General features: G+C 43.3%; 2 protein-coding genes across 8 annotated transcripts; one reads left to right on the top strand and one right to left on the bottom strand.

Annotated features, from left to right (window-relative positions):
• Nucleotides 1-913: 913 nt before the first annotated feature.
• LOC111844691 (G-protein coupled receptor 37-like 1) lies at nucleotides 914-4,380 on the bottom strand. The gene is made up of 2 exons (XM_023813386.2): nucleotides 3,334-4,380; nucleotides 914-2,849 (listed from the first exon to the last, which is right to left on the bottom strand). The coding sequence occupies exons 1-2, from the start codon at nucleotides 4,072-4,074 to the stop codon at nucleotides 1,983-1,985; spliced, it is 1,608 nt and encodes a 535-aa protein (XP_023669154.1). The 5' UTR covers nucleotides 4,075-4,380; the 3' UTR covers nucleotides 914-1,982.
• Nucleotides 4,381-9,911: 5,531 nt separating this feature from the next.
• On the top strand, nucleotides 9,912-22,366 carry LOC111844750 (tyrosine-protein phosphatase non-receptor type 7-like). 7 transcript variants are annotated; one of them, XM_023813513.2, is made up of 10 exons: nucleotides 9,912-10,192; nucleotides 14,494-14,793; nucleotides 14,899-15,082; nucleotides 15,210-15,294; nucleotides 15,373-15,452; nucleotides 19,198-19,335; nucleotides 19,808-19,918; nucleotides 20,265-20,419; nucleotides 21,024-21,137; nucleotides 21,336-22,366. In XM_023813513.2, the coding sequence occupies exons 2-10, from the start codon at nucleotides 14,534-14,536 to the stop codon at nucleotides 21,508-21,510; spliced, it is 1,302 nt and encodes a 433-aa protein (XP_023669281.1). In that variant the 5' UTR covers nucleotides 9,912-10,192; nucleotides 14,494-14,533; the 3' UTR covers nucleotides 21,511-22,366. The 7 variants fall into 7 exon arrangements, 6 of the variants coding, with proteins under 6 accessions (XP_023669281.1, XP_023669278.1, XP_023669280.1 ...); XM_023813510.2 differs by having other exon boundaries at nucleotides 14,353-14,793; XM_023813512.2 differs by having other exon boundaries at nucleotides 9,912-10,196.
• Nucleotides 22,367-23,195: the final 829 nt, after the last annotated feature.

The following is a 23,195-nucleotide window of genomic DNA, read 5'->3' as shown; positions in this document are numbered from 1 at the left end:
TACCCTAGCTGTAGGTAAATGTACCTTTTAGTCTAATTTAAGGTGCAGAAGTGCACAATGAGGAACATCCCTAAGGTACAAACAACATTATTGTAACCCCAATGGTACAAGAATGTTCCTCATAGGCCATTTATGTACCTTAAATGGTACAACTAGCTACAGCTATAGAGTACAACTAGCAGACCGTAAGTGTTTCAGCAGTGAGGTAGCGGCGTACGTGGCACAAAGTGTGCATGTCATGACTCAAGTCATCCCTGGATCTCGCAATTCTGTTTTTGTGGATGTGCCTTCCCTGCTACAGCCCCCGGCTCAGCTGGGGGGAGGTGTCTGACACTGTAGTGCAGGAGACCACGTCTGAGGGAGTGTGGGGGGAGCGCGCTATCCCTTTCAGCACTCCGGCTCTATTTGTTCGGCTTTTTTTTCTCTCTCTCCACATGTTTGCTCTTCAGACCTTAAACACAACAGGTGCGTCCAAGTCTGAAGAACAAAAGTCTAGTCGTCATGGAGACAAGTCAGGAAGAAAGTGTCGGTTGTTAAGCTCTCACTTGGCCGTTCTGAATTAAACTTGGATTCTGGGACTGTAGCTGGGCAACTGTGGCTGTCACATGGCATTGATATTCAGAAAGGGATTCCAACTGGGGATAGGGGAACAATGGCATCCTTATAAAACATCTCTCCCTCATTATGGGGCCATGATTGGTGTAAGCACTGATCCTAGACCAGGGCATGCTCTGTCTCCATGAACCAACCGGACATAACAACCCCACAGAATTCGTTCAGTCCGTAGTCTCTGAGTTGAATGTAAATGACGCTGTTCTCCAAGACCTCTTTATTGAATGAGTCCTGCAAGAGTAGAACCTAAACTCCATTATACACATCGATATGTCCACAAGGAAACAAGACTTCATAAGCATTTACTATTCTAAATAGTTTATTTGAAAAATGAAGGGTAATAAAGTAAAACTGTAATTACAGTGGCTGTGTTTTACGTCACAACACAGCTTGTATACTTTCAGGACATACCTCTACCATATGTCTACAGCATGTTAAATCTGTAAAGTATATACACAATTTTCAGATTTTTTTGTTCTGTAGCGGGACTTTACAAAAGTCACCAACCGTCTTCATTTTGTGTCTTTCTTAACAATGTTTCTGCATTTGGACCTGTTAGGACCTATTTTCGGTTACTCTAACACATGCCCCTAATGACAGAGCGTTTCGCTAAAGGGACGGCTTCGAACTCGCACATTCGGTGGACTGTTAAAGGCAATTTCAGTGCAGCAACATCAGGTTATACAGCACGCCCCCCATCAAAGGACTGGAAGTGTGGCACACAGTGTCCCATGTCACCTGGCCCTATTATTTTGGCCAAGAAGTCCCAGCAATAGCATATAAATGCATTTATATTCTTTAAGCACTGTGGTTGGTAGCTGGTGACGAGACCTTCAGACTCCACCTGATTCCACAGATGGGTCAGGCGTTAGGGGACACTATATACAGGACTTTAAAAGGGGCTAGCACCTTGTCACAAACTGAAACACACAGCCAACACACAGTAAATGGTGCACCCGTTGTAGTAGTCAGTCCATCCTGGGATCTTGTATAGACCTGAAACACTAATGTATGCTGCACATTCAATGCACATTCAGCCCATGTTTGGGCTGGGAGCTGCACAGCTAGCAGGACAGTCAGGGATCAAAGAGTGATCAAAAGCATTTTCCATGCTGATTGTTATGATACAGTGTTAGTGGTCATTGTCATTTAACAGCTATGTTAAGAGGAGGCTGCTTTAGCACTGCATTATTAATTATATAACATAATTACATTATGAATTAGAGGGCAGGAAGGAGGCTTCCCATATTCTGCATGAGCCTTTAGGCATTCTGATACACTGATATTTCCTGTCTGTCTGGGCTCTGGCCTGGGGGCTGGCGGGGGGCATTGTGGGTCAGAGTAAATGGGAAGGTTCAAGGAGGGCTGCTTCAGCAAGTTGTCCCAATGGCCAGGATGGAGGAGCTGTCCTTGGCCTTGTCGTAGAAGATGGAGGGGGCTACTTCGACCTTGAGCTTGGAATCCCCAGCGGGGCTGCTGGGGCCGGAGGAGCTGGGGGTGGGGGTGCCGTCTGGCAGGCAGTCCTCGCAGCAGCAGCAGCAGCAGTCCATGAAGGCCTGGCCCAGGGAGCGGCACAGGCACAGCAAGAGTACGGGTGTCACCGAGGAGCGGAAGAACAGGAAGAACTGGTTGATGAGGCTGAGAAGGGCTTGGGTGGAGGCCGACACCTGCGTCGTGGAGTAAGCCACAGCCAGGTTGCATACGTTCTCGGGCAGCGTGCAGATGCCGTAGACGACCGCCAGCGCCATGACGGTGCAGTTGAGCTGCCGTTCCCTCTGGCTGTGGAGCTGCTGCTTCTGTGGCCCGGAGGACGTGGCGCTGGGCGGGAGCTCGTCCAGCTTGCGGCTGGCACTGCCGGCGATGCGCCGGGTCACCAGCTGGCAGGCAACGGTGAAGAGCACGGGCAAGCAGAAGTAACAGCCAAAGTACCACCACATGCGGGCGTCATGGTAGGTGAGCACCAGAGAGTAGATGGACTCGGGGAGACTCAGCGATGGCTTCATGGAACAAGAGTCCACCAGATCGCCGGTCACCGACGACACGTCCCGGCTTATCTGCCACAACAGCAGCTCAGGCAGGGCCAAGACCATAGACCCTACCCACACCACGGCCAACTTGGCCAAGATAGACTGGCACTGCTCCACCTGCCGCACCTTCGGCTGTGTGCTCGTGGCTGCGTGGAAGCGGTCGATGCCCAGGGCACACAGGCTGAAGGTGGTCACGCCCAGAGAGGTCACCTGAGGGACGCAGAAAGACTCTTCAAACCCACGCTGATAGCAGCGCTTCGACAAACGCAGTGGCTGTCACCAGCGAGTCAAAGTCATCATGTCCTGCTCATCACATCCTTCCAAACACTAGGATAAGCAGCTCATACCAGCTAAGGACAATAGAGCCACAGCCAGACAATAACAGCATAAAGACCCTTTCAGAGTTCAGTCTGGCTCCCTCTAAGAGATGTCACTCAGAGAGTGATTATTCAGTATGATTATGCAGATGGACTAGTACAAACAAGACAAACAGGACAAACACATACAGCTCGAAAACAGATTTAAATAGATATATATTCTGCTTGTCAAAGTCAAATAACAGAAGCCATAATAAATAAACTGTTATGTACAAAAATATAATTCTATATGTATCTATGAGCATTCAGAAATTCTCCTTGGCATCAATAAAATCAATGTGTGTATATATTAGTAGAGCACCAGAAGTAAAACTCACCTCCATGTACGGAACGATCCTACATGAAAAGTCTCCCAGCAGCCGTTTCTTCGTCAATTCGTTAAAAATGACGACGGGCAAGCAGAAGAAAAGCACCATAAAGTCCCAGAAGGCCACACTTGCAAGAATGCAGTTCCACGCGCTTTTCATGTAGTAGTTGTGCCACACGATGCACATCACGGCCAGGTTGCCCACGATGCCCACGGCGAAGACGACGAGGGACAGGAGCATCACCGCATAGGCGCTGTACGAGCTGTCGGTCACCGGATACAAGGGGTTGTGGATGCGAGTTGTGCCTTTCTGCACGGAGCTGTTCCCTGCACTTTCCTCCCAGGGCGAGTTCCTAGTAATCCCGCTGTCGCCTCCGAGGTGCATCGTGGCGTTGGATAGATGCACAGATCTCGGGGTCGTGAAATAATCGTTAGGATCATACGGTCGGGGATACCTGACGCTGAAAGAGGGCTGCTGGTCCCGCTTTTTGCCGCCCCCATCTCTTGCGCCCCGTGGGACTCTCTTGTGGTCAGTATCCGATCTTAAAGCCGAGGGATCGCTTTGCTCCAGACCTTGGTTTCGGATTAAATGAAGCCTACGACTAACACCCTCTTCTCCAGTTGGCAGGACACCTGCAGCCTTGTCCAGCGCAGTTTCCAAAGCAGGTTGTTGCACATCTCGGGGAAGCACATTTCTAGCCTCCAAAAAACCACCTACTGCCAAAATCAGCAGAAGAATATAGGAGGTCATCTTGCGCTGGTTTAGTAAAAGTTGTTAAACCTCTGAACAATAGACTGTTCAACCCAAACGATGTTTTAAACAGTTATACTTTAATACAGAACAAGGGCATCTGCTGATTTAAAGAGCAACTACGATGGAAGAAAACATGAGCGGTTCAGGATACCCTTCTCTCTGCGCCCGACGCCCCTATTCAATAGACACCGCCGCACGGAAAACTGCGCTTCTTTTTCATCCGCTTGGTCACGGCACGGGTGACCGCCCCCCTTCCCCCGAGGAGCAGGGACGCATGTGATTCTCCCCATTTATCCGAAGACGCTATTACATTCATGCCACCTGCTGGTGGTTAAATTTCAACTAAGTCTGAGCAGGCCAAACCGTTTAGTATAAGAAGAAATACTACTTCCTTAAATATTAAAATATAACCTACTAAGTAATATTTAGTGGCGTTTGCAAGCATCAGCACTTAGACATAGAAAACATAATTTGCATAAAAACCACAGTCATTTTCTGCCCCTTATTCATGTTCATCTGATTATGCAGTATGGGACCAGCATGTCGTATTAGATAGGTCAGGATGGAAGCAAGCATTTTAAATTATGTACTCAAAGGGCGCTGTTTTATACATTTTGCAGTTAATATACAAATATTCAGTTTAGTAGTTTTACCCGTGTCCCATATTGTTTTTAAAAGTTTGTCTGGTATTTTCAATTGCGTGTACATGCGATATGCGTGGCGGGGAGTCGCACAGTAATAGTTTTGAGGACGTGGAGTGCCCGATGGCCGGCAGATGGCGACAGCTGTACAGCCGCGTGTCTCCGAGCAGCACACCGTATGCCCGCTGTCCACGCGCACAGGTGAGAATGCGCCTTGCTCCGCCCTTGTTTCTTTGTGGGATTTGCGATTAATGACTTAGCCTGTTGACAGCCTACCTCGGATTAAAAGACTGATACGGTGTTTTTAGTGAAGAGATGATACTAATACTCTACCAATTATTTACAGATACCTTCATCCAGTGCAGTAAGGTTAAACAAAGTGTTTAAAGCTTATGGATTTTAATCCTACATTTCTACACCACACTGTCAAGTATCATTGACTTACTTTTGCATATTGTTTTTTTTTTTCTCCTTCTGCAACAGAAGCTGCAAATGATTCAGAATGCACGCGCAGTATGTCCGGTATTCAGTGAGCCTCAATACGGCCATGTCACCCCACGCCTCGTCTCTCTTCATGGACGTAATATAGTTGCTTACATCAAGTTCAAGGCCTCGGTTCTGACTTTCAGAGCCATTAATGGACAGGCGCCCATCTCCATATAGTTAAACTGTGTCCCATCTTGCCTCTTAGGTTAGCAAACCAACAGCACTTGGAGATCCCTCATCATGCAAGAAGTCTCACTCCAGATGTTTCTCATGTTTGGTTTCCTGATGGAGGAATTAGCTGCTGAACCACATCCAGTCCTTAGATTCTCTCTCCATCTTCAAGAAATGCCTCAAGACCAAACTGCTCCTCTAGCCTGACACCACTCCAAGTTCCCCGAATATTACAAATTTTGTTGATTAAAGAGTAGTCGCATTAGTTTCTTGCTTTGTTTTGAAGATGTTGTGCGGCTCTTGCCTCAATACTGCTTACACTTGTACCTGGCCATTCACCGGATGCTCATCCTAGCTGCACTAAGGCCTAGTTGACTTCTAGGCAGCATGTTTGTTTGTAAGGTGCTATTTGCCTCACTTGTATATCACTTTGGACAAAAGCGACTGATAAATTAAATAAATGTAAATGTAATATATGTAAATAAGTGTATATATTACTGCAGTAAACCTTTTTGGCATCGTGGGCATTTCACTTAACTGGATTTTATGTAATAAAATGTCATGTTAACTAGACTAACAAATAAAAACATGTGTTTCTTGCAGTGTAGTGAGTCACTGTGGATTTAAATGTTTGCTAAGATTACCAGATATCCTTCAGAAGAACTGTTTAGTTGTGGTTGTGATAACTGATATGCTGTTATTGCTAAATTGGCATCTTTGAAATGATGGTTTAACTCTTTCGCACCTTAAGCGAGCAGAATAGCCACCCATTTCATACTGAAATGATTTAACTTAATCCAGTGTCCTTGGGAAGTGTGTATAGATCTACAGACTATTGAACCAACCAGGAGATGCCATCTCAGAACTCAGTCAAACCAAACATTTGGTTTACTTTAAAACCTTAAATTCTAAATGCAAACCACTGACATACCCTAGTTAGGTTGTAGTATAGTGTGTTAGGCTGTAGATTGGTAGGATCCATCTCCTGACTTTGTTGATGAGATCCTGCATGATTTCTTTCAAAAGCTATGGATTGTATTTCTCATTCTGTCAGATGGTGTCGCTCACTGGTAAAGGTGTAGGATTAATATTTGCAAAAGGGTAAAAAGTATGCAAAGACCAAAGCAAGACTGTTCAGGTCTTCAAATAATTAAGAATTCTGGCCCAAGACCATGACCCCACATATAATAGATGTTTTCTTATATACTGGATGTGTGTGCAACTCCATTTATATTCCCTGAGCTGTGCAATGTCCAACACCCCCCATACAAGTACCGTAACTAGAGAATCACTGAAGATTGACAGATTTATGCTAAACGTACCCTTTGCATCCTTACTCTATACCTAACACTGCGACCAGTTAACTCGCCACAATATATATTGTTAGCACATTTAAGATTAGTTAAAGGACTGTTGTCATATGTGCAATGTTTCGTCGGAGGTGAAATGGTGTAAAATTTGGGGTCAGTTGCTAATGTCCATGAATATTCTGGGCCAGATTCTTTAGGCAGGCAAGTTCACTACTGATGTTTCAACTAGTATCTATGAAGTTTAAAGAATGCTAAAATGTGCATCTAGCAATCAGTTTTAAAAATGATGCTGTTGCATTCATTTGGTGGTTATTCTTAAGAACATAAGAACATAAGAAATTTACAAACGAGAGGAGGCCATTCGGCCCATCAAGCTCGTTTGGGGAGAACTTAGCTAATAGCTCAGAGTTGTTAAAATCTTATCTAGCTCTGATTTAAAGGAACCCATGGTTTTAGCTTCCACTACAATAGCAGGAAGACTATTCCATACTCTGACTACACGCTGTGTAAAGAAGTGCTTCCTCAAATTTGTTTTAAAATGTTCTCCCGCTAATTTCCACTTATGGCCACGAGTTCTAGTATTTAGACTAATATTGAAATAGTCATTTGGCTGAACGGCATCCAGACCCGTTAGAATCTTATAGACCTGACCTTGATGTTATCTATTGAATGTTTGCATTTGTTTCATTATAAGAAATTAATTGCATGAACTATGCTTGTTACGGTATGAAACTGCCAAGTCATTTTGTACTGATTTATAATTGGAATTGTTGTAGTTTCAGTTAGCAAAGACAAAGTTCTTTTGGTAGAGATGGTGCAACAGTCAATGAAAACAGAAGAGGTAGTGTATGTTTTTTCCACTGGATTTCTCTTTTTTTCAGCAACCTCTGGTTTCCTGAATAATTAAAAAATGATGCTTGCCTAAATGTCTTCCTGTAACGTATGCCCATCCCTAGCTTGAACGAATCACAGCCAAATGCAGACAGCAAAGCCCAGACCGGCTGTGGTGCTCTCATGGTGGATACTATAGGCCGCCTATCCCTGAAACGCCCAGTAATACACTTGGTTGCAGGAGGCAACTTGACGGCTCAGTTGTGGTTGCTGATGTGAGCTGCTGCTAAAGAGGGGGTCAGCTGGGGCGGTGGGGGGGGGTAGCCTGGTGCATGTCACCTTTGACAGAATCATAGAAGCAGATGCTGTATTAGTGCTGTATTAATGTATTAATGTCATGACTGTTGTTAAGGGTGGAGGTGAATTGAGCGGGAAAAGGACATGTTTCCCTTCATGAGATATGGTCCAGTGTGAAAAGAGAAGCACATATGTGAACAATGACCTTTGCACGGCTCGCAGGAAGTGCTATATGTATATATATATATATCTGTGAAAGGTGTGCATACCAATACCCCTTCATTTAGTGATCTTGTTAGGGGTGGGTTCTTTCATTCTTAAAAGCAAAATTAATATATTGGCCTCATTGAAGTTTCTCAAAGTCTGTTGATAACAGGAAGTTCTGTGTCACCACAACAGGAAGTGGTTTGCTCAAGCCCCCACTTCCAGCTTTGGGCCTGTTGCCAGGGAGATGCCTCCCACGTAGTAACGGCCGGAAGCCCAGCTGACTCGGACCGGGGGCGTGCATCTCTGTCATGTTAATATCTCAACTAAACTTTGCCATTTCTGTGTCCCTTCAGATTCTATGAGACACTGAAGGTGACGCTGCCAGCATTTGATTAGTGACCCCCCCCCCCCCCGCCTTCCTGCTCTGCACAAAGCTCAGTGTATGGCAAAACTACTGCATTGTAATCCTACAGAAATGCAGTAACTGGGCTGCATTCCTTCACAGTCTGGTGATCAATTTTAACAGAAGATGACAAATTATATACTGATTTGTGGCATTGGGTTTGGCCATTTAGCATCACATTAAACTTTCATAGTTAAACTGCACTCATTATAATAAAACCCCAAAGGTATCAAACATGTCAGGGAAAATAGTTAACATTTTTCTCTTGCAGCTCACAAAATAAAATTATTCAAATGTAAACTGAGAAGGTGGTTTTTGACCTACGGCTGCTTGCCCCCTCATACATAATGACCCCATACAGCTGTCTTGGACTACGGCCTGTCTCTTTGAGTGTTGTTGTCATGGAAACTGCAGAACAAGGACTTTTAACACGAACAGGAGCAGGACATGACACTGGACTGGACATGAGGTAAGGTGAGGAGCAGGAAAAGGAACGTGAGCAAAAACAAAAAAAAAAAGAATATGAGCAGAAACAAGAGTGGGGTAAAAAAAAACAGGAGCAGAAACAGGAGTGGGAGAAAAGAGGAGCAGAAACAGGACTGGGAGCACAAAAACAGGAGCAGAAAAAGGAGTGGGAGCAAAAAAGAAGAGGAGCAGAAACAGGAGTGGGAGCACAAAAAGAGGACAGGAGCCAAAAAAATAAAATGAATAACGACAAGCAGGAACAAGAGTGGAAATAAGAAAAGAAGCAGAAACAGGAGTAAGAGCAGGAACCTGATTCACAAAACACATACTTTAAAGGTCTTGGAAATCAGTTTATCTTGTTAATTTTAAATGACAGTCCAGTGAGAGTGTGTGTGGGCTAATGGAATGGAAACAGTCAGATATGAGTTAACTGTAAGTGTATGTGTGTGTGTCCACATCTGTATGTGCATGATTAAATATATTAATGTATAAATCTTTCTCTTTTCTAAACAGCTCTGCTTTTCTCTGGACAGCATATAGCCCACAGCAGGATCTTCCTGTAACTCACAGATAAGCAGAAGAATTATGCTCAACACATCTATCCACAGGCAGAAAAACACACATCAGACACACTCAAGGGTTGAGTTATGGTACATTTTTTTTAGTCCACTGCTAAGGTTTTTACAGAAATTAGTGGGCTCACTAAGAAATGGTCCATTCAAAAATATATATATAAAACATTTATTATAAAAAACTTTCACTCAATAACCAATATAAAACTAACTAAATATTCTGCATGGTGTCTAATTATTAATGTGTCTGTGTGACTGATTGGGATAAAATAACTATGTGCAATGTAATTTATCCTGGCACATAAACTATTTTGAGTTTTCACAACATGGTCGAAAGCAGCATTAACATTATTTCTGATCACTCAGGTGGGACAGTCGGTTGTGCTCTGACAAACGTGAGAAGAAGGCGGCTCTGGGACAGGCATCACCCGCTGTGCCGCCGCCTCTCCGGCCTCTCGCACTTCCGCGGAGAAGATCTCCAGGCATGAGTCGCACTCACGTTTAGACATGTGCGCAGAGCAGGCAGGCAACAGCACACTCACTTCCTTGCCTCGCAGACGCGGCGCGTCAAAAATAAAAGTATTCGATGCGTGTTGGTTCCTGCTCGCCTTCGCTCTCGCTCTTTTAACTACGAGAGTCCGCATTCCTGTCATCCCGTCCCGCTCCGGCTCACCCTGCAGTGCGCGCTTTCTTCTGGGTCCGGACTCGCACAACTCAAGCCCGGATCATACTGTAGGTATGGATTCAGTTCTGGGAAGCGGGTGGCGTGCGTGATACCGCCGCTCAGACTGTACTGCTGTTGCCGGGAGTTATGCTACTCACCAGCTGCTTTACTTTCATTTACCGAGTATTTATATAAATTGAGAAACGAAATGTTGCGTTATTCTGAAACCATGAAGGCACTTCACAGTTACATGCTGCTGAAAGCATTCCTGAGCTGAACGGTTGGCGCCGAGGTAACTTAAGCTTATAGCAGGTTTTATGGGACGGCAGCTTAAGCGAGCCTGGGTGGACTTCTGATCTCTGGATGGATAGCTGGTGGGTTCACGGCGTGATAAGCGGTCTATCACAGTATGTGTGTGTGATGCATCAGGTTGTCGGCTCGGAAAGGCGGTGTCAAGGTAAGGCCAAGTATTTGTGTTAACAAGTTTTTATTTAGGACAGAAAAATATATCAGTTTTTATTTAGGACAGAAAGTATTATATCAGTTTTTATTTAGGACAGAAAAGTGTATATATATATATATATATATATATATATATATACTTTTCTGTACTAAATAAAAACTGGAAACACAAATACTTGGCCTTACCTTGACACCGCCTTTCCGAGCCGACAACCTAATATATATATATATGATATATCAAATATCATATATATCAAAATACTTATATTTTTGACAGACAGACACACACTCACACACATACACACACACACACACATACAGAGTCATATTTTTGGGGTAATTCAGAGACACCAATTAGCCACATTAATTTCATTGAACTGTTGGAGGAAACCTATGAAACAGTGAAGGCATGCAAATGTCACTGTAACAGGTGATACTACTACTACTACTACTACTACTACTACTACTGCTATTATTATTATTATTATTATTATTATTACTGCTACTATGTTGCAGGCTTGTTCAGGAGAACCTGGACGTGGAAGATGGATTGTTATATATACTTCTTTAGTATTTAGGTGTTGTCTTCAGAAACTTATATAACTTATGGGTAAAGTAATTTTTATAGTTCTACTTTATTGTATTATTGTGTCTTTTTTAAACACGGCCTGCAGCTCCTTTTTCCATAATTTCCTGCTTGGGTTCAATGAATTATTTCTATCACATAAGCTTGAACAGTGTTAATCTATATACTTAAGTAATTTTAACAACTGGCTCTATTGAACACGCATTTGCTTACAATGTGTGACAGACTTCATCGAGCATTGAAACTACCATTTACTTAGAGCCAAATGTTTGTATTGTTGTTTGGGCTTCATTCAAGGCAGACTTATGCTTCATTGAATATATCTGACAGACGTGATGTTAGCTGAAGGGCTTCATACTTACTACTGACGGAGCTGACAGCCCACAGCAAGAGCCAGAGGCCGACAGCACCTGGTCTATAGGTGCACACCTTACATTAACCACATACGCCTCATGCTGAGCCAGCTGCTGAATGGCACCCTGAGCCGTGCTTGGTGCACTGAGCAGGGAGTCTGTAGCACGCTATGGGCTGCACACCACAGTAACTTATTAGATGAGTTAAAGAAACTGCAGAGCAGCTATTTAATATTATTCACACTAACTAGCTCCTCTGCTGTGCTTTTCTAGAAGAATGGAGTCATCGTTTCAACCGTTAAACATAAGCACAGATAAAAACATTGTTTCACACGCAGTAAACTAGGTGTGTCTGCTCCTGTACTGATTCAACACATTTAATCACTTCTTTGCCTGCACCCTCTGACTAACACTTCATGCCACAAGGAACTTGAGCTAATCACGAACAGTCAGCTAGTCACGTTTGTCGTTAGCGTTCAACCTGGTCATTTTTAACGGAAACCCAGGGGGACGTGGGCCGGACCTTGGAAGCTCCACAAACATGCATGGATCCTGGGCCAGATTTAAGGTTTGAGGATTCTGGAGGGGTGCGATTGCAGCTCCGCCTACCGCACTACTGTGCCGTTGCTTAATACAGCTACTTAAACATTAAAATCATTTTAGAACAAAACATACTTTCACAAGGGTGGATTTCTTTTCACGCCCATTGCAGAGGAGTAAATGACACGGATATGCTGCTCTTCCCTTCTGTTATTGTTTATGTGCTGGTGGGAAAAACATTTCTGCGATTGAATAGTTTGCCTTTATGCTTGCTGTAGTCGAATAGCAGGATCCTGCTTAAACATCACGAAACACATTCAGCAACCGGGTAAGGATGTATAGTAGAAAGGTCTTTAGTGGTACCCCGTTGAGCACATTAAAGTACAAAAGGCAATGCCCAAGATGAAGGTCCGATAAAAACAAGATTTGCTTTGAGTGCTGGAAAAAAACATGTGTGAAAAATCTAAAATAGTATTGGCTAAAATAAAAATAGTCAATTAATTAGCAAATTAAGTTAGCAAATAATGACTTAATTTCCATTAGTCAGCGTGTTGTAACTGAAATTGCATTCCATAAAATGAAGTTAGTTCACTTGAGGACCTAAATGCTATCATTCATCCTGAACAGAAATTGTGTATATGTCTGCTTCGTGGATTAATTCTTGGATAACAATGTGGTCTATATGCATCTTCCTTCAAGCCTGACTATTTATCAGTATGAGAGCTGTTTCTGACATAATGTCATGTGTATCGTGGTGACCACAAGACGAGTGGGCAGATGGAAAAAGGAGAACGAACTTGAGGAAGAGTAGCTGATACCGTCTGCATGCTTTTGCGCAGCTCTTTGATAGCACATGCAACAGAAACAGTCAAAAGTTAAACAGGGCAAAACAAACAGAAAAACAAGCAAACAAATACATGAATTCTAGAATAATGTAATTGCAATGACAGTGAGCTGTCATTCCTTGTTCCTGTCAGGCCAACAAGTCTTTATATGTATATGATTCTATTTGTGTTTCTGTGACATATAATGTTAAATATTTGCTTTGCAGACAGGTTGATCAAATAGCTGATGAGATAGCTGTCAGCTTAACCTTTTTTTTGTTTTACTAAAAAATTTAAGAATATTCTGAGTCAGTCTCCTTCAGCCTTGTACCCCTTATAGTCAATATAAGTTTTGACATGTAATGGACTACTGACTAGTTAGAATCATACATTTCAACTTATTCACTTATTCATGTTATTAATATAGTAATTAACATAGAATTATCATTTCCCTGTTGGTAGAAAAATGGACAGTCCTTGCGGTTTTGAAGTATGTTCCTAAAGCATTCAGGCTTCCACAGACATGTATAAGTGCAGTTCATATAAAAAAAAAAAAAATCAAATGTTTGGATGTTTATGGGAATGATTTGGATGGGTTTATGAGACCCATGTTAGAGACTGTTAATGTGGGCCTTGTTTTTTATGAACTTGCCGTTATTTCAAGCAGGATAAAGCATTCTCTAATAACTGAAATACAGGTTTTCTTGTATATTTTGTCCAGAATATGCAAAATACTTCTGTTTGCAAAGGCTTCGTGTTTTAGGGCTTTTTCCAGATAAAGCCATAACAAGATGCTAAAACTGTGTCATGCATATGCTGCTCATTGTGATTAGAGCAGGGCCGATGCGAATAATGAAACATAATTAAAGTAGCAGTCTAGAGTGATTTCTCTTTTAGATTTAATGGCCCTCTGCAGCAAATTGTTTAACAATGCATAATATTTAAGCTCTTGCACTCTACAGAATGTTTCAGATACACATACAACTGCTGTGGCAAATGTAGGCTCTAACAACACCCCCCACCACAAAAATGCAAGCCTTCCCACTCAATTATCATTGTAATCAAGTAAAGAATCTAAGTAAGGAAGATTACATGCGTTGAAAGTTCAGAGAAAAAGACAGCAATTACCTTCTTTGTCCATAATGTTTATAAGACAGACAAATAGCTATAGATTTAATTTGTCATGTAATAGATCATTTATTTTATACTGTTATCAGCTGAAATTAAATTGAAAATAGCAAAACTGGCAAAATCAGGGTCAGCTATTAATTATCAGATTATGACTGTGGATTTGAATCGGTCCACCCTTTGGAAGTTTTTTCCATTGGTCACTTTCTTTTTAAATCATTTATTCATCTTCCACCTCATTCCTATATTCACCTCCTTCAGTCAGAGGCCATGTGGTATACCTGAGCTTCTTTTCTCTCTCAGTTTCTTTACTTTTCACATGTTCCCCCTAACAGTGACATGGACCAGACTGAAGAGCCCCCTCTTTGCAATGACATGGACCCACCCAAACAGCCTCCTTCTCACAATGATGTAAACAAACCCAAGGAATCCTCTCACTGTGATGTCGATAAGCTCAGGTGTCATCCCTCTTCTAGTAACACGAAGCAGCCCAGGGATGTGGTATCTCTCAGTGCGATGGAGCTGCCCAGTGATCACCTGTATCCTAGGAGTGTGGACCAAAGTAGGGATTTCCCTTCTTCTTGTGAAATGGACCAGCCCGGCAACTCCCCTGTACTGAGTGACATGGGAACGTCCACGAATCCCACCTCTCCCAATGATGCTAATAGCAATACGGTACCCCCCAGTGACATGGACCAGACTATGAATTTCCCAACTGCACAGAAATACCCTCTTCCTACAGTTGGCAGTCGTAAACAGGCCCGCCTTCAGGAGAGGTACGGATGAAGAAGGTTTACATAAGATCAGTCATGCTGGTCTTCACAATGCCATCCAGTGGACACCTGCAGCCTGTTGATATTTGAGCCACACTGTGTTTGCAGGCGGGGCTCCAATGTGTCACTGGTCCTGGATGTGAGTACTTTGGGCATGGTGGAGCCACTGTGTACTATCTCCACTCCACGCGACACCATCCTGCAGCTGCTCAGAACCAGTAAACGTCCCCTAGATGCTTCACAGCTACAAGAGGTCTCCAGGCAAACGCATATATTGGACCTGGAGTACCAGGTAACCACCACTATGAAATATCATCTGGACAATAGGAGATAGCATTGCTGATGATATGCAAGTCATTCTCTCAAGTGCACATAGACAAGAACAAATTCATTTCTTTTTGTTTTTCTTCTCTATATAGCAAATACCCCCAAACTTTGTAAATGCACCAGAGCTGAATGTTCCAGGACATGCCTTAAAGGACCGATACAAGACCATACTACCAAGTGAGTGAAGAAAATGTGTTTCTCAGTTATTAGTCTGATGCATGACTGATGGAACATTTTCACTTTTCTTGTAATCAGATCCTGAGACCCGTGTGCTGCTGAAGGGGAGCATCACGGAAGAGGAGGACAACAGCTATATCAACGCAAACTGCATCCAGGTTAGATGGGGGTCATAAACTACATCCAGGTTAGATGGGGGCCATAAACTACATCCAGGTTAGATGGGGGTCATAAACTACATCCGGGTTAGATGGGGGCCATAAACTACATCCGGGTTAGATGGGGGTCATAAACTACATCCCCAATAGATGGGGGTCATAAACTACATCCAGGTTAGATGGGGGCCATAAACTACATCCAGGTTAGATGGGGGTCATAAACTACTTCCGGGTTAGATGGGGGTCACAAACTACATCCGGGTTAGATGGGGGTCATAAACTACATCCCCAATAGATGGGGGTCATAAACTACATCCGGGTTAGATGGGGGTCATAAACTACATCCAGGTTAGATGGGGGTCATAAACTACATCCGGGTTAGATGGGGGCCATAAACTACATCCAGGTTAGATGGGGGTCATAAACTACATCCGGGTTAGATGGGGGTCATAAACTACATCCAGGTTAGATGGGGGTCATAAACTACATCCGGGTTAGATGGGGGTCATAAACTACATCCAGGTTAGATGGGGGTCATAAACTACATCTGGGTTATATGGGGGCCATAAACTACATCCAGATTAGATGGGGGCCATAAACTACATCCAGATTAGATGGGGGCCATAAACTACATCCGGGTTAGATGGGGGCCATAAACTACATCCGGGTTAGATGGGGGTCATAAACTACATCCCCAATAGATGGGGGTCATAAACTACATCCAGGTTAGATGGGGGTCATAAACTACATCCAGGTTAGATGGGGGCCATAAACTACATCCAGGTTAGATGGGGGTCATAAACTACATCCAGGTTAGATGGGGGTCATAAACTACATCCAGGTTAGATGGGGGTCATAAACTACATCCGGGTTAGATGGGGGCCATAAACTACATCCGGGTTAGATGGGGGTCATAAACTACATCTGGGTTAGATGGGGGCCATAAAATACATCCCCAATAGATGGGGGTCATAAACTACATCCAGGTTAGATGGGGGTCATAAACTACATCCGGGTTAGATGGGGGCCATAAACTACATCCAGGTTAGATGGGGGTCATAAACTACATCCGGGTTAGATGGGGGTCATAAACTACATCCAGGTTAGATGGGGGTCATAAACTACATCCGGGTTAGATGGGGGTCATAAACTACATCCGGGTTAGATGGGGGCCATAAACTACATCCAGGTTAGATGGGGGTCATAAACTACATCCGGGTTATATGGGGGCCATAAACTACATCCAGATTAGATGGGGGCCATAAACTACATCCAGATTAGATGGGGGCCATAAACTACATCCGGGTTAGATGGGGGCCATAAACTACATCCGGGTTAGATGGGGGTCATAAACTACATCCCCAATAGATGGGGGTCATAAACTACATCCAGGTTAGATGGGGGTCATAAACTACATCCAGGTTAGATGGGGGCCATAAACTACATCCAGGTTAGATGGGGGTCATAAACTACATCCAGGTTAGATGGGGGTCATAAACTACATCCAGGTTAGATGGGGGTCATAAACTACATCCGGGTTAGATGGGGGCCATAAACTACATCCGGGTTAGATGGGGGTCATAAACTACATCTGGGTTAGATGGGGGCCATAAAATACATCCCCAATAGATGGGGGTCATAAACTACATCCAGGTTAGATGGGGGCCATAAACTACAGCCGGGTTAGATTGGGGCCATAAACTACATCTGGGTTAGATGGGGGCCATAAACTACATCTGGGTTAGATGGGGGCCATAAACTACATCCCCAATAGATGGGGGTCATAAACTACATCCAGGTTAGATGGGGGTCATAAACTACATCCGGGTTAGATGGGGGTCATAAACTACATCCGGGTTAGATGGGGGCCATAAACTACATCTGGGTTAGATGGGGGCCATAAACTACATCTGGGTTAGATGGGGGCCATAAACTACATCCCCAATAGATGGGGGTCATAAACTACATCCAGGTTAGATGGGGGTCATAAACTACATCCGGGTTAGATGGGGGCCATAAACTACATCCAGGTTAGATGGGGGCCATAAACTACATCCCCATTAGATGGGGGCCATAAACTACATCCAGGTTAGATGGGGGTCATAAACTACATCCGGGTGTGAAGGGGGCCATAAACTACATCCAGGTTAGATGGGGACCATAAACTACATCCCTATTAGATGGGGATCATAAACTACATCCAAGTTAGATGGGGGCCATAAACTACATCCAGATTAGATGGGGGCCATAAACTACATCCGGGTTAGATGGGGGCCATAAACTACATCCAAGTTAGATGGGGGCCATAAACTACATCCAGATTAGATGGGGGCCATAAACTACATCCGGGTGTGAAGGGGGCCATAAACTACATCCAAGTTAGATGGGGGCCATAAACGACATCCAGATTAGATGGGGGCCATAAACTACATCCAGATTAGATGGGGGCCATAAACTACATCCAGATTAGATGGGGATCATAAACTACATCCAGATTAGATGGGGGCCATAAACTACATCCAGATTAGATGGGGATCATAAACTACATCCAGATTAGATGGGGGCCATAAACTACATCCAGATTAGATGGGGATCATAAACTACATCCAAGTTAAATGGGGGCCATAAACTACATCCAGGTTAGATGGGGGTCATAAACTACATCCGGGTTAGATGGGGGCCATAAACTACATTCAGATTAGATGGAGGCCATAAACTACATCCCTATTAAATGGAGTCGTAAACTACATCCCGGGTAGATGGGGGTCATAAACTACATCCGGGTTTGTTGGGGGTCATGAACTACATCCCTATTAAATGAGGGTCATAAACTACATTCTGGTTAGATAGGGGCCATAAACTACATCCGGGTTAGATGGGTGTCATAAGCTACACCTCCACTAGATGGGTGTCGTTAATCTACATCCTGGTTAGATGGGGCTGAAATCGAATACTTGTTTGCTATGTAGTCCCATGTGACATTGAGTATAGTGAATAGTATGTTGGAATCCTCAGTATCAATGAGACAGTAGTCTCAGTAATTTGCATCAAGATAGCAAATACACAATTTCATAAGCTGATGTGAATGTGTTTTTCATTGATAGTTTTTAATCATTTTTAACTATTTAACTATTTTTAACTATATGTACGTTATTGGTGCATATCTGGGTCAGGTAGTATGCAATATAGCAACCACAGTATATTCAAGGGCATTTGTACTGTTCTCATGCTTACATACAATACATACTACATTAATGGTCAAGCAAAGGTCAGTACGTACTGTGTAAGTAATTGGTTTCAGACACTCCCTACACCTCGGTTAGACTGGGATGAAAAACTACATTTGAGATAGACTGGGTTAATACCAATATCCTCTAGTTTCCTGTGTTATGGGTCAAACACCAACAGAAATGACATAAACCATGTTTCATTGACAGCGTTCACCTGTCCATATTGTTATTTTTTTGAGTGCTAGGTGGGTTTCTCTAAAACCTGGTGAAGAAATATCTAGCCTGCCTAGTCCCTGTAATCCAAAGGTGGTTGTTTCTAAAGTACCATTTTATGGGAGGAGTGATTTGTGGAGTATGGAATATATGTAATGGTCACTCACTCCACCATTTTATTCTTAATTTTTTGGTGGGAATCGTGCAAGCAGTTGGTTTCCTGCTGGTTTGTGCATGTGGGACCACAGGAAGCCAAGGTCAATGTGTCTAATACCACCTACTGCCCTGTACTTCTCACCCAGGGCTACGGTCAATCTGCCAAAAGCTATATTGCCACGCAGGCCCCCATGGTTAACACAGTGGAGGACTTCTGGGAGATGGTCTGGCAGGAGGAGTCTGCGATAATCGTCATGATTGTAGAGCTCAAGGAGATGACAGAGGTGAGGAGGTCTTCTGGAATGGGACAAGAATATCCTGGCTTTAGCAGCGTGTATTTGCCAGCAGAAATAGAAACTGACCGTACAGCTTTTACGTCACCAATCAGGAAGTCTCTGCAATGGTTAAACACAACGTAGCAGCTGAATGTTTGTAAATTAGCCAGGTCTTTTTTGTTATCTCCGAAGTGTAGATAAAATATGTCATTTCCTTTCCCTGTGTGATACTGTAGAGATAATATGAGTGTATGTTCACAGCATGCTGATGAAACACGAGGTAGCTTGGTGGCTAAGGATATCAATTTTTAACCAAACGAATCGGACTCAAGGTCCTGGTTGAGCCTCAGAGTCAAATAACAATCTAAGTCTAATGGAGAAATCCAGAATAATCCTCTGCCTTTTCCATTATTCTGAAACCTAAGAGTAATGGAAAACATAAGGTTTATGTTGCAGGATGAACCCACTCTTTTTGTTCCAGAAATGTGTCCAGTACTGGCCGGACCAGGCCGGTGTATATGGCCGGGTCACTGTGGTTGTGAACTCAGTGGTGTCAGGCAACGGCTACACAGTTCGCGAGATGACTGTCCAGGTTAGAACTAACTGTCTGGCCAAGATCCCGCTATAAGAACAACGCGAATCTTGAGGATATCACATTTCATCATGCAAGCACTGAATGTCACGGAGTGAAGTTCAGTGTATTTGACATTTTAGAGGACAGCTCAATTTACACCTGTGGTAGCTGCTTATGCTCTAAGGTGGATACACCCTTCCTCTAAATTAACAGAGAACTTGGCAACATGTATTTGTTGAGACATCTGACAGATATGTCTGTAGTGGGCAGAGCTGCACAGCTGCTTATGTAATGCTGCTGTCAGTTGGACTAGAGCAGATGTGTATGACTCTAAGCCATTGCTTCTGTCATTACGGTTCCTCAGGTGGGGTCAGAGAGCAGACAGGTGAGGCACTACTGGTACTCCACTTGGCCGGACCACCAGATCCCCCCTGCAGGCCCCCTCTTGCAACTAGTTCTGGATGTCCAGTCCTACAGAAAGACCCTGTGCAGTCCTGGCCCCACTGTCGTCCATTGCAGGTTCAACCTCCACGTCTCCTCGAACACAATTTCAATCCCTTTGTATGACCAGGCTTTATCCCTGATTCCACTCCTACACACGACCCTCATCAGCTTTCAATATGACCCACATTCTGCCAGACATGAATAATGTAGGTTAGTGGATCTTAAACTCTTTACACCATATGCCCACCTCAGAATATATCAAGCTCCCCATCAGGGGAGACGACAGCTCTTGATGGCATAGTTGCTTCATGCAGCCATTGTGACTGACGCTTAAATACACTACTACCTTCGCATACCACTAGAGGGGCTCCCACGTACCATGAGTGATACAGATACCATAGTTTGAGAACCGCTGATGTAGATGTAGATGTGTGTACTCTACAGTAAATAGGCGTGCATATTATCCATTTCAACTGACATGTATTTAGTCTATGTGGCAGCATGCACCCCTTATAGGGGTGAGCATGTTAGCTGATAGTGTGTGTACCATTGGCAGATGTCAATGTATATTGTCATTGTCCGTCCACGTCTTCTTCTGTGGGTCTTCTTTAGACTTGTGTGTGTGTGCATCATCTGCCAGCTTGCGTGCTTGTGAGCAAGTGCACCCTCTCCTCGTCAGGGCAGGCATCGGACGCACGGGCTGCTTCATCGCCTGCAGCGCCTGCTGTGAGCAGCTGGAGCAGGAAGGACAGGTGGACGTGCTGGGGACCGTCTGCCGGCTGCGGCTCGACAGGTGTGGCATTAACGATAACATCACCTGATCCAGCATGCGATTTAATTGCAGTCATCCATGAAATGAATTTGATTCACAGTAAGAAAGTGGCTGAATGTAGCTTTGTTATTTCAGTACGTTTCACAGTACTGCTTTCTGTTGTGATGTCATCCCCATTGCTAGTCAGCCTCTGTAAATAATGTCTTCTGTTATTATCAGGGGTGGGATGATCCAGACCACTGAGCAATACCAGTTCCTTTACTTGGCCTTAGCCTTGCACAGCAAGAAACTGGGAGAGAAGGACACCGACCAGTCCACAGACTCTATCTCCTCAAAGAGAAGAGAACAGGAGCAGGAACATGACCCTGGACCACAGGAGTCAGTGTCTGAGTGACACAGGCTCTGACCATTCGACACGCAGAGACCTGTCAAACATCAAGGACCCGCTGAGCATCTCTCTGCGCTCCTCAGCATAGTGGCTGGACATCACCCTTGTGGGTCCTACGCTGAAGTTGCTTCAAGGTTCACTCAGGCAAAACTTTCTTACAAACGGAAATGAATAAATGCTTTTGAAATAAACATATATATTTACATATATATCATATTTATTTTTAAGTGGATTGTCTTGAAAATTGCTAAAAATGGCAAACTAAACAGTATTTTTTTTATCTCAGCTAATGATGTGTGAAATCAGTGTCCCAAAGCAGCTTTAGCGATCCGCAGTGACATTTTGGCACTGGTGAAGCACCAATGCAGGCTGCTCTCACTTCCGGGATGCTCTCCGATTGTACGTCATTGACTGATGAGGACTGTTTAATCTCATGCTTATAAAGAGGATCATCCGAAATACACTGTCGCAGGTTTGCCATGAAACGCCGCTTTTAATACGAACCATGTGTAAGTTGATTTGCTTCTCAAATTGATGATTGAAATGGTAGCACTAGACAGGTGTGCTATTGCATTTCAGTTGTGAAACAAATGGCGGATGAAAGTTTATTTGTGTTATAGGTTTGTATGCGTATATACATGCCATGTATCAGGATTAAAACATTTCAAAACAAATCTTAAGTTAAAATATTACAATTGTAATTATTTGAGATACTTACTTGCTGCCCTTCTTTGTCTATATATATAATTTTAAAAGGTATTTAAAAGGCATATTGCATGATGAACAGATGATTTTTTTTTCTGTATGCACAGACCCTCCATTCTGCCTTACAGAATACTCAGAATAAAGAGCATATTAATAACCAGGTTCATTTGAGCCATTTCCTAAAACAAGTTGTATTTTATGTAAAGCTTTATGAAGCACCTGTTTGGTCACTCTTTAATACAACCATTAGGACTGGAAAACTGAATGAAGCTATGATTGCCATTGTTAGTTATTCTGTTAATCAGAATTTATTTCTGGTACCTGCAAACCCAGTGTCTTGTAAAAAACAACAGGTTCTTCGCAGATTTTGGCCCTGTGATTCTTGGGTTTAATAAACTTTATTCCTGAATAACAAGCCACAACAAATTACAGCTCAAGAGTAATATTTGCTAAAGGTATAGGGAAAAACATTGACCCATCTTCAAAGGCTTAACCTAGTCAGGGTTACTGGGAGTGCTGGAGCCGGTTCATGGCAGCATTAGGGACAAGACAGGGAACACCCTGGACAAGATTCCAGTCCATCACCAGGCAGATACATGCAATTTAGAGATACCAATTAATCTAAGTCCAGATCTGTTTCATTATTGCATTTTTTTAAGTGGCCTTTGTATGCTAGTTAAAACACATGTAATTAAAATTGCAAAAAGCCCACTGTTGTACTTGAGAAAATTATCACACATAACATGATAAACTACTGTAAAAGTATGAGCTTTTGGATGATTGAGTTAGACTGATGAATCACACAAAACATGTTAAGCTAAAGCGGTTTCTAACTCGCCTTTTTTTCAAACCTGCAAAACAGGAATACCACTAAACTCAATAGGCCTAAGGGGATTGGAAAACATTCTCTTTATGCCCCTTAATAAAATGGGCAGTCTCTATCTATCTTCCCAGCGGTGCATCACTGGGCACCATTCACACACACA

The sequence above is a fragment of the Paramormyrops kingsleyae genome, chromosome 6, assembly GCF_048594095.1.
Source record: "Paramormyrops kingsleyae isolate MSU_618 chromosome 6, PKINGS_0.4, whole genome shotgun sequence".
NCBI lineage: Eukaryota > Metazoa > Chordata > Actinopteri > Osteoglossiformes > Mormyridae > Paramormyrops > Paramormyrops kingsleyae.
This window is presented reverse-complemented; position numbering and strand designations above follow the sequence as displayed.

What these genes read in the sequence shown, in the direction of transcription:
- LOC111844691 (XM_023813386.2), bottom strand. Translation starts at nt 4,074, where the DNA reads ATGACCTCCTATATTCTTCTGCTGATTTTGGCAGTAGGTGGTTTTTTG. An exon ending in GGATCGTTCCGTACATGGAG is followed by an intron (nt 2,850 to 3,333) that starts GTGAGTTTTACT and finishes TGCGTCCCTCAG; the next exon opens with GTGACCTCTCTGGGCGTGAC.
- LOC111844750 (XM_023813508.2), top strand. An exon ending in ATACAAGACCATACTACCAA is followed by an intron (nt 15,295 to 15,372) that starts GTGAGTGAAGAA and finishes TCTTGTAATCAG; the next exon opens with ATCCTGAGACCCGTGTGCTG. An exon ending in CCCACTGTCGTCCATTGCAG is followed by an intron (nt 20,420 to 21,023) that starts GTTCAACCTCCA and finishes TCTCCTCGTCAG; the next exon opens with GGCAGGCATCGGACGCACGG.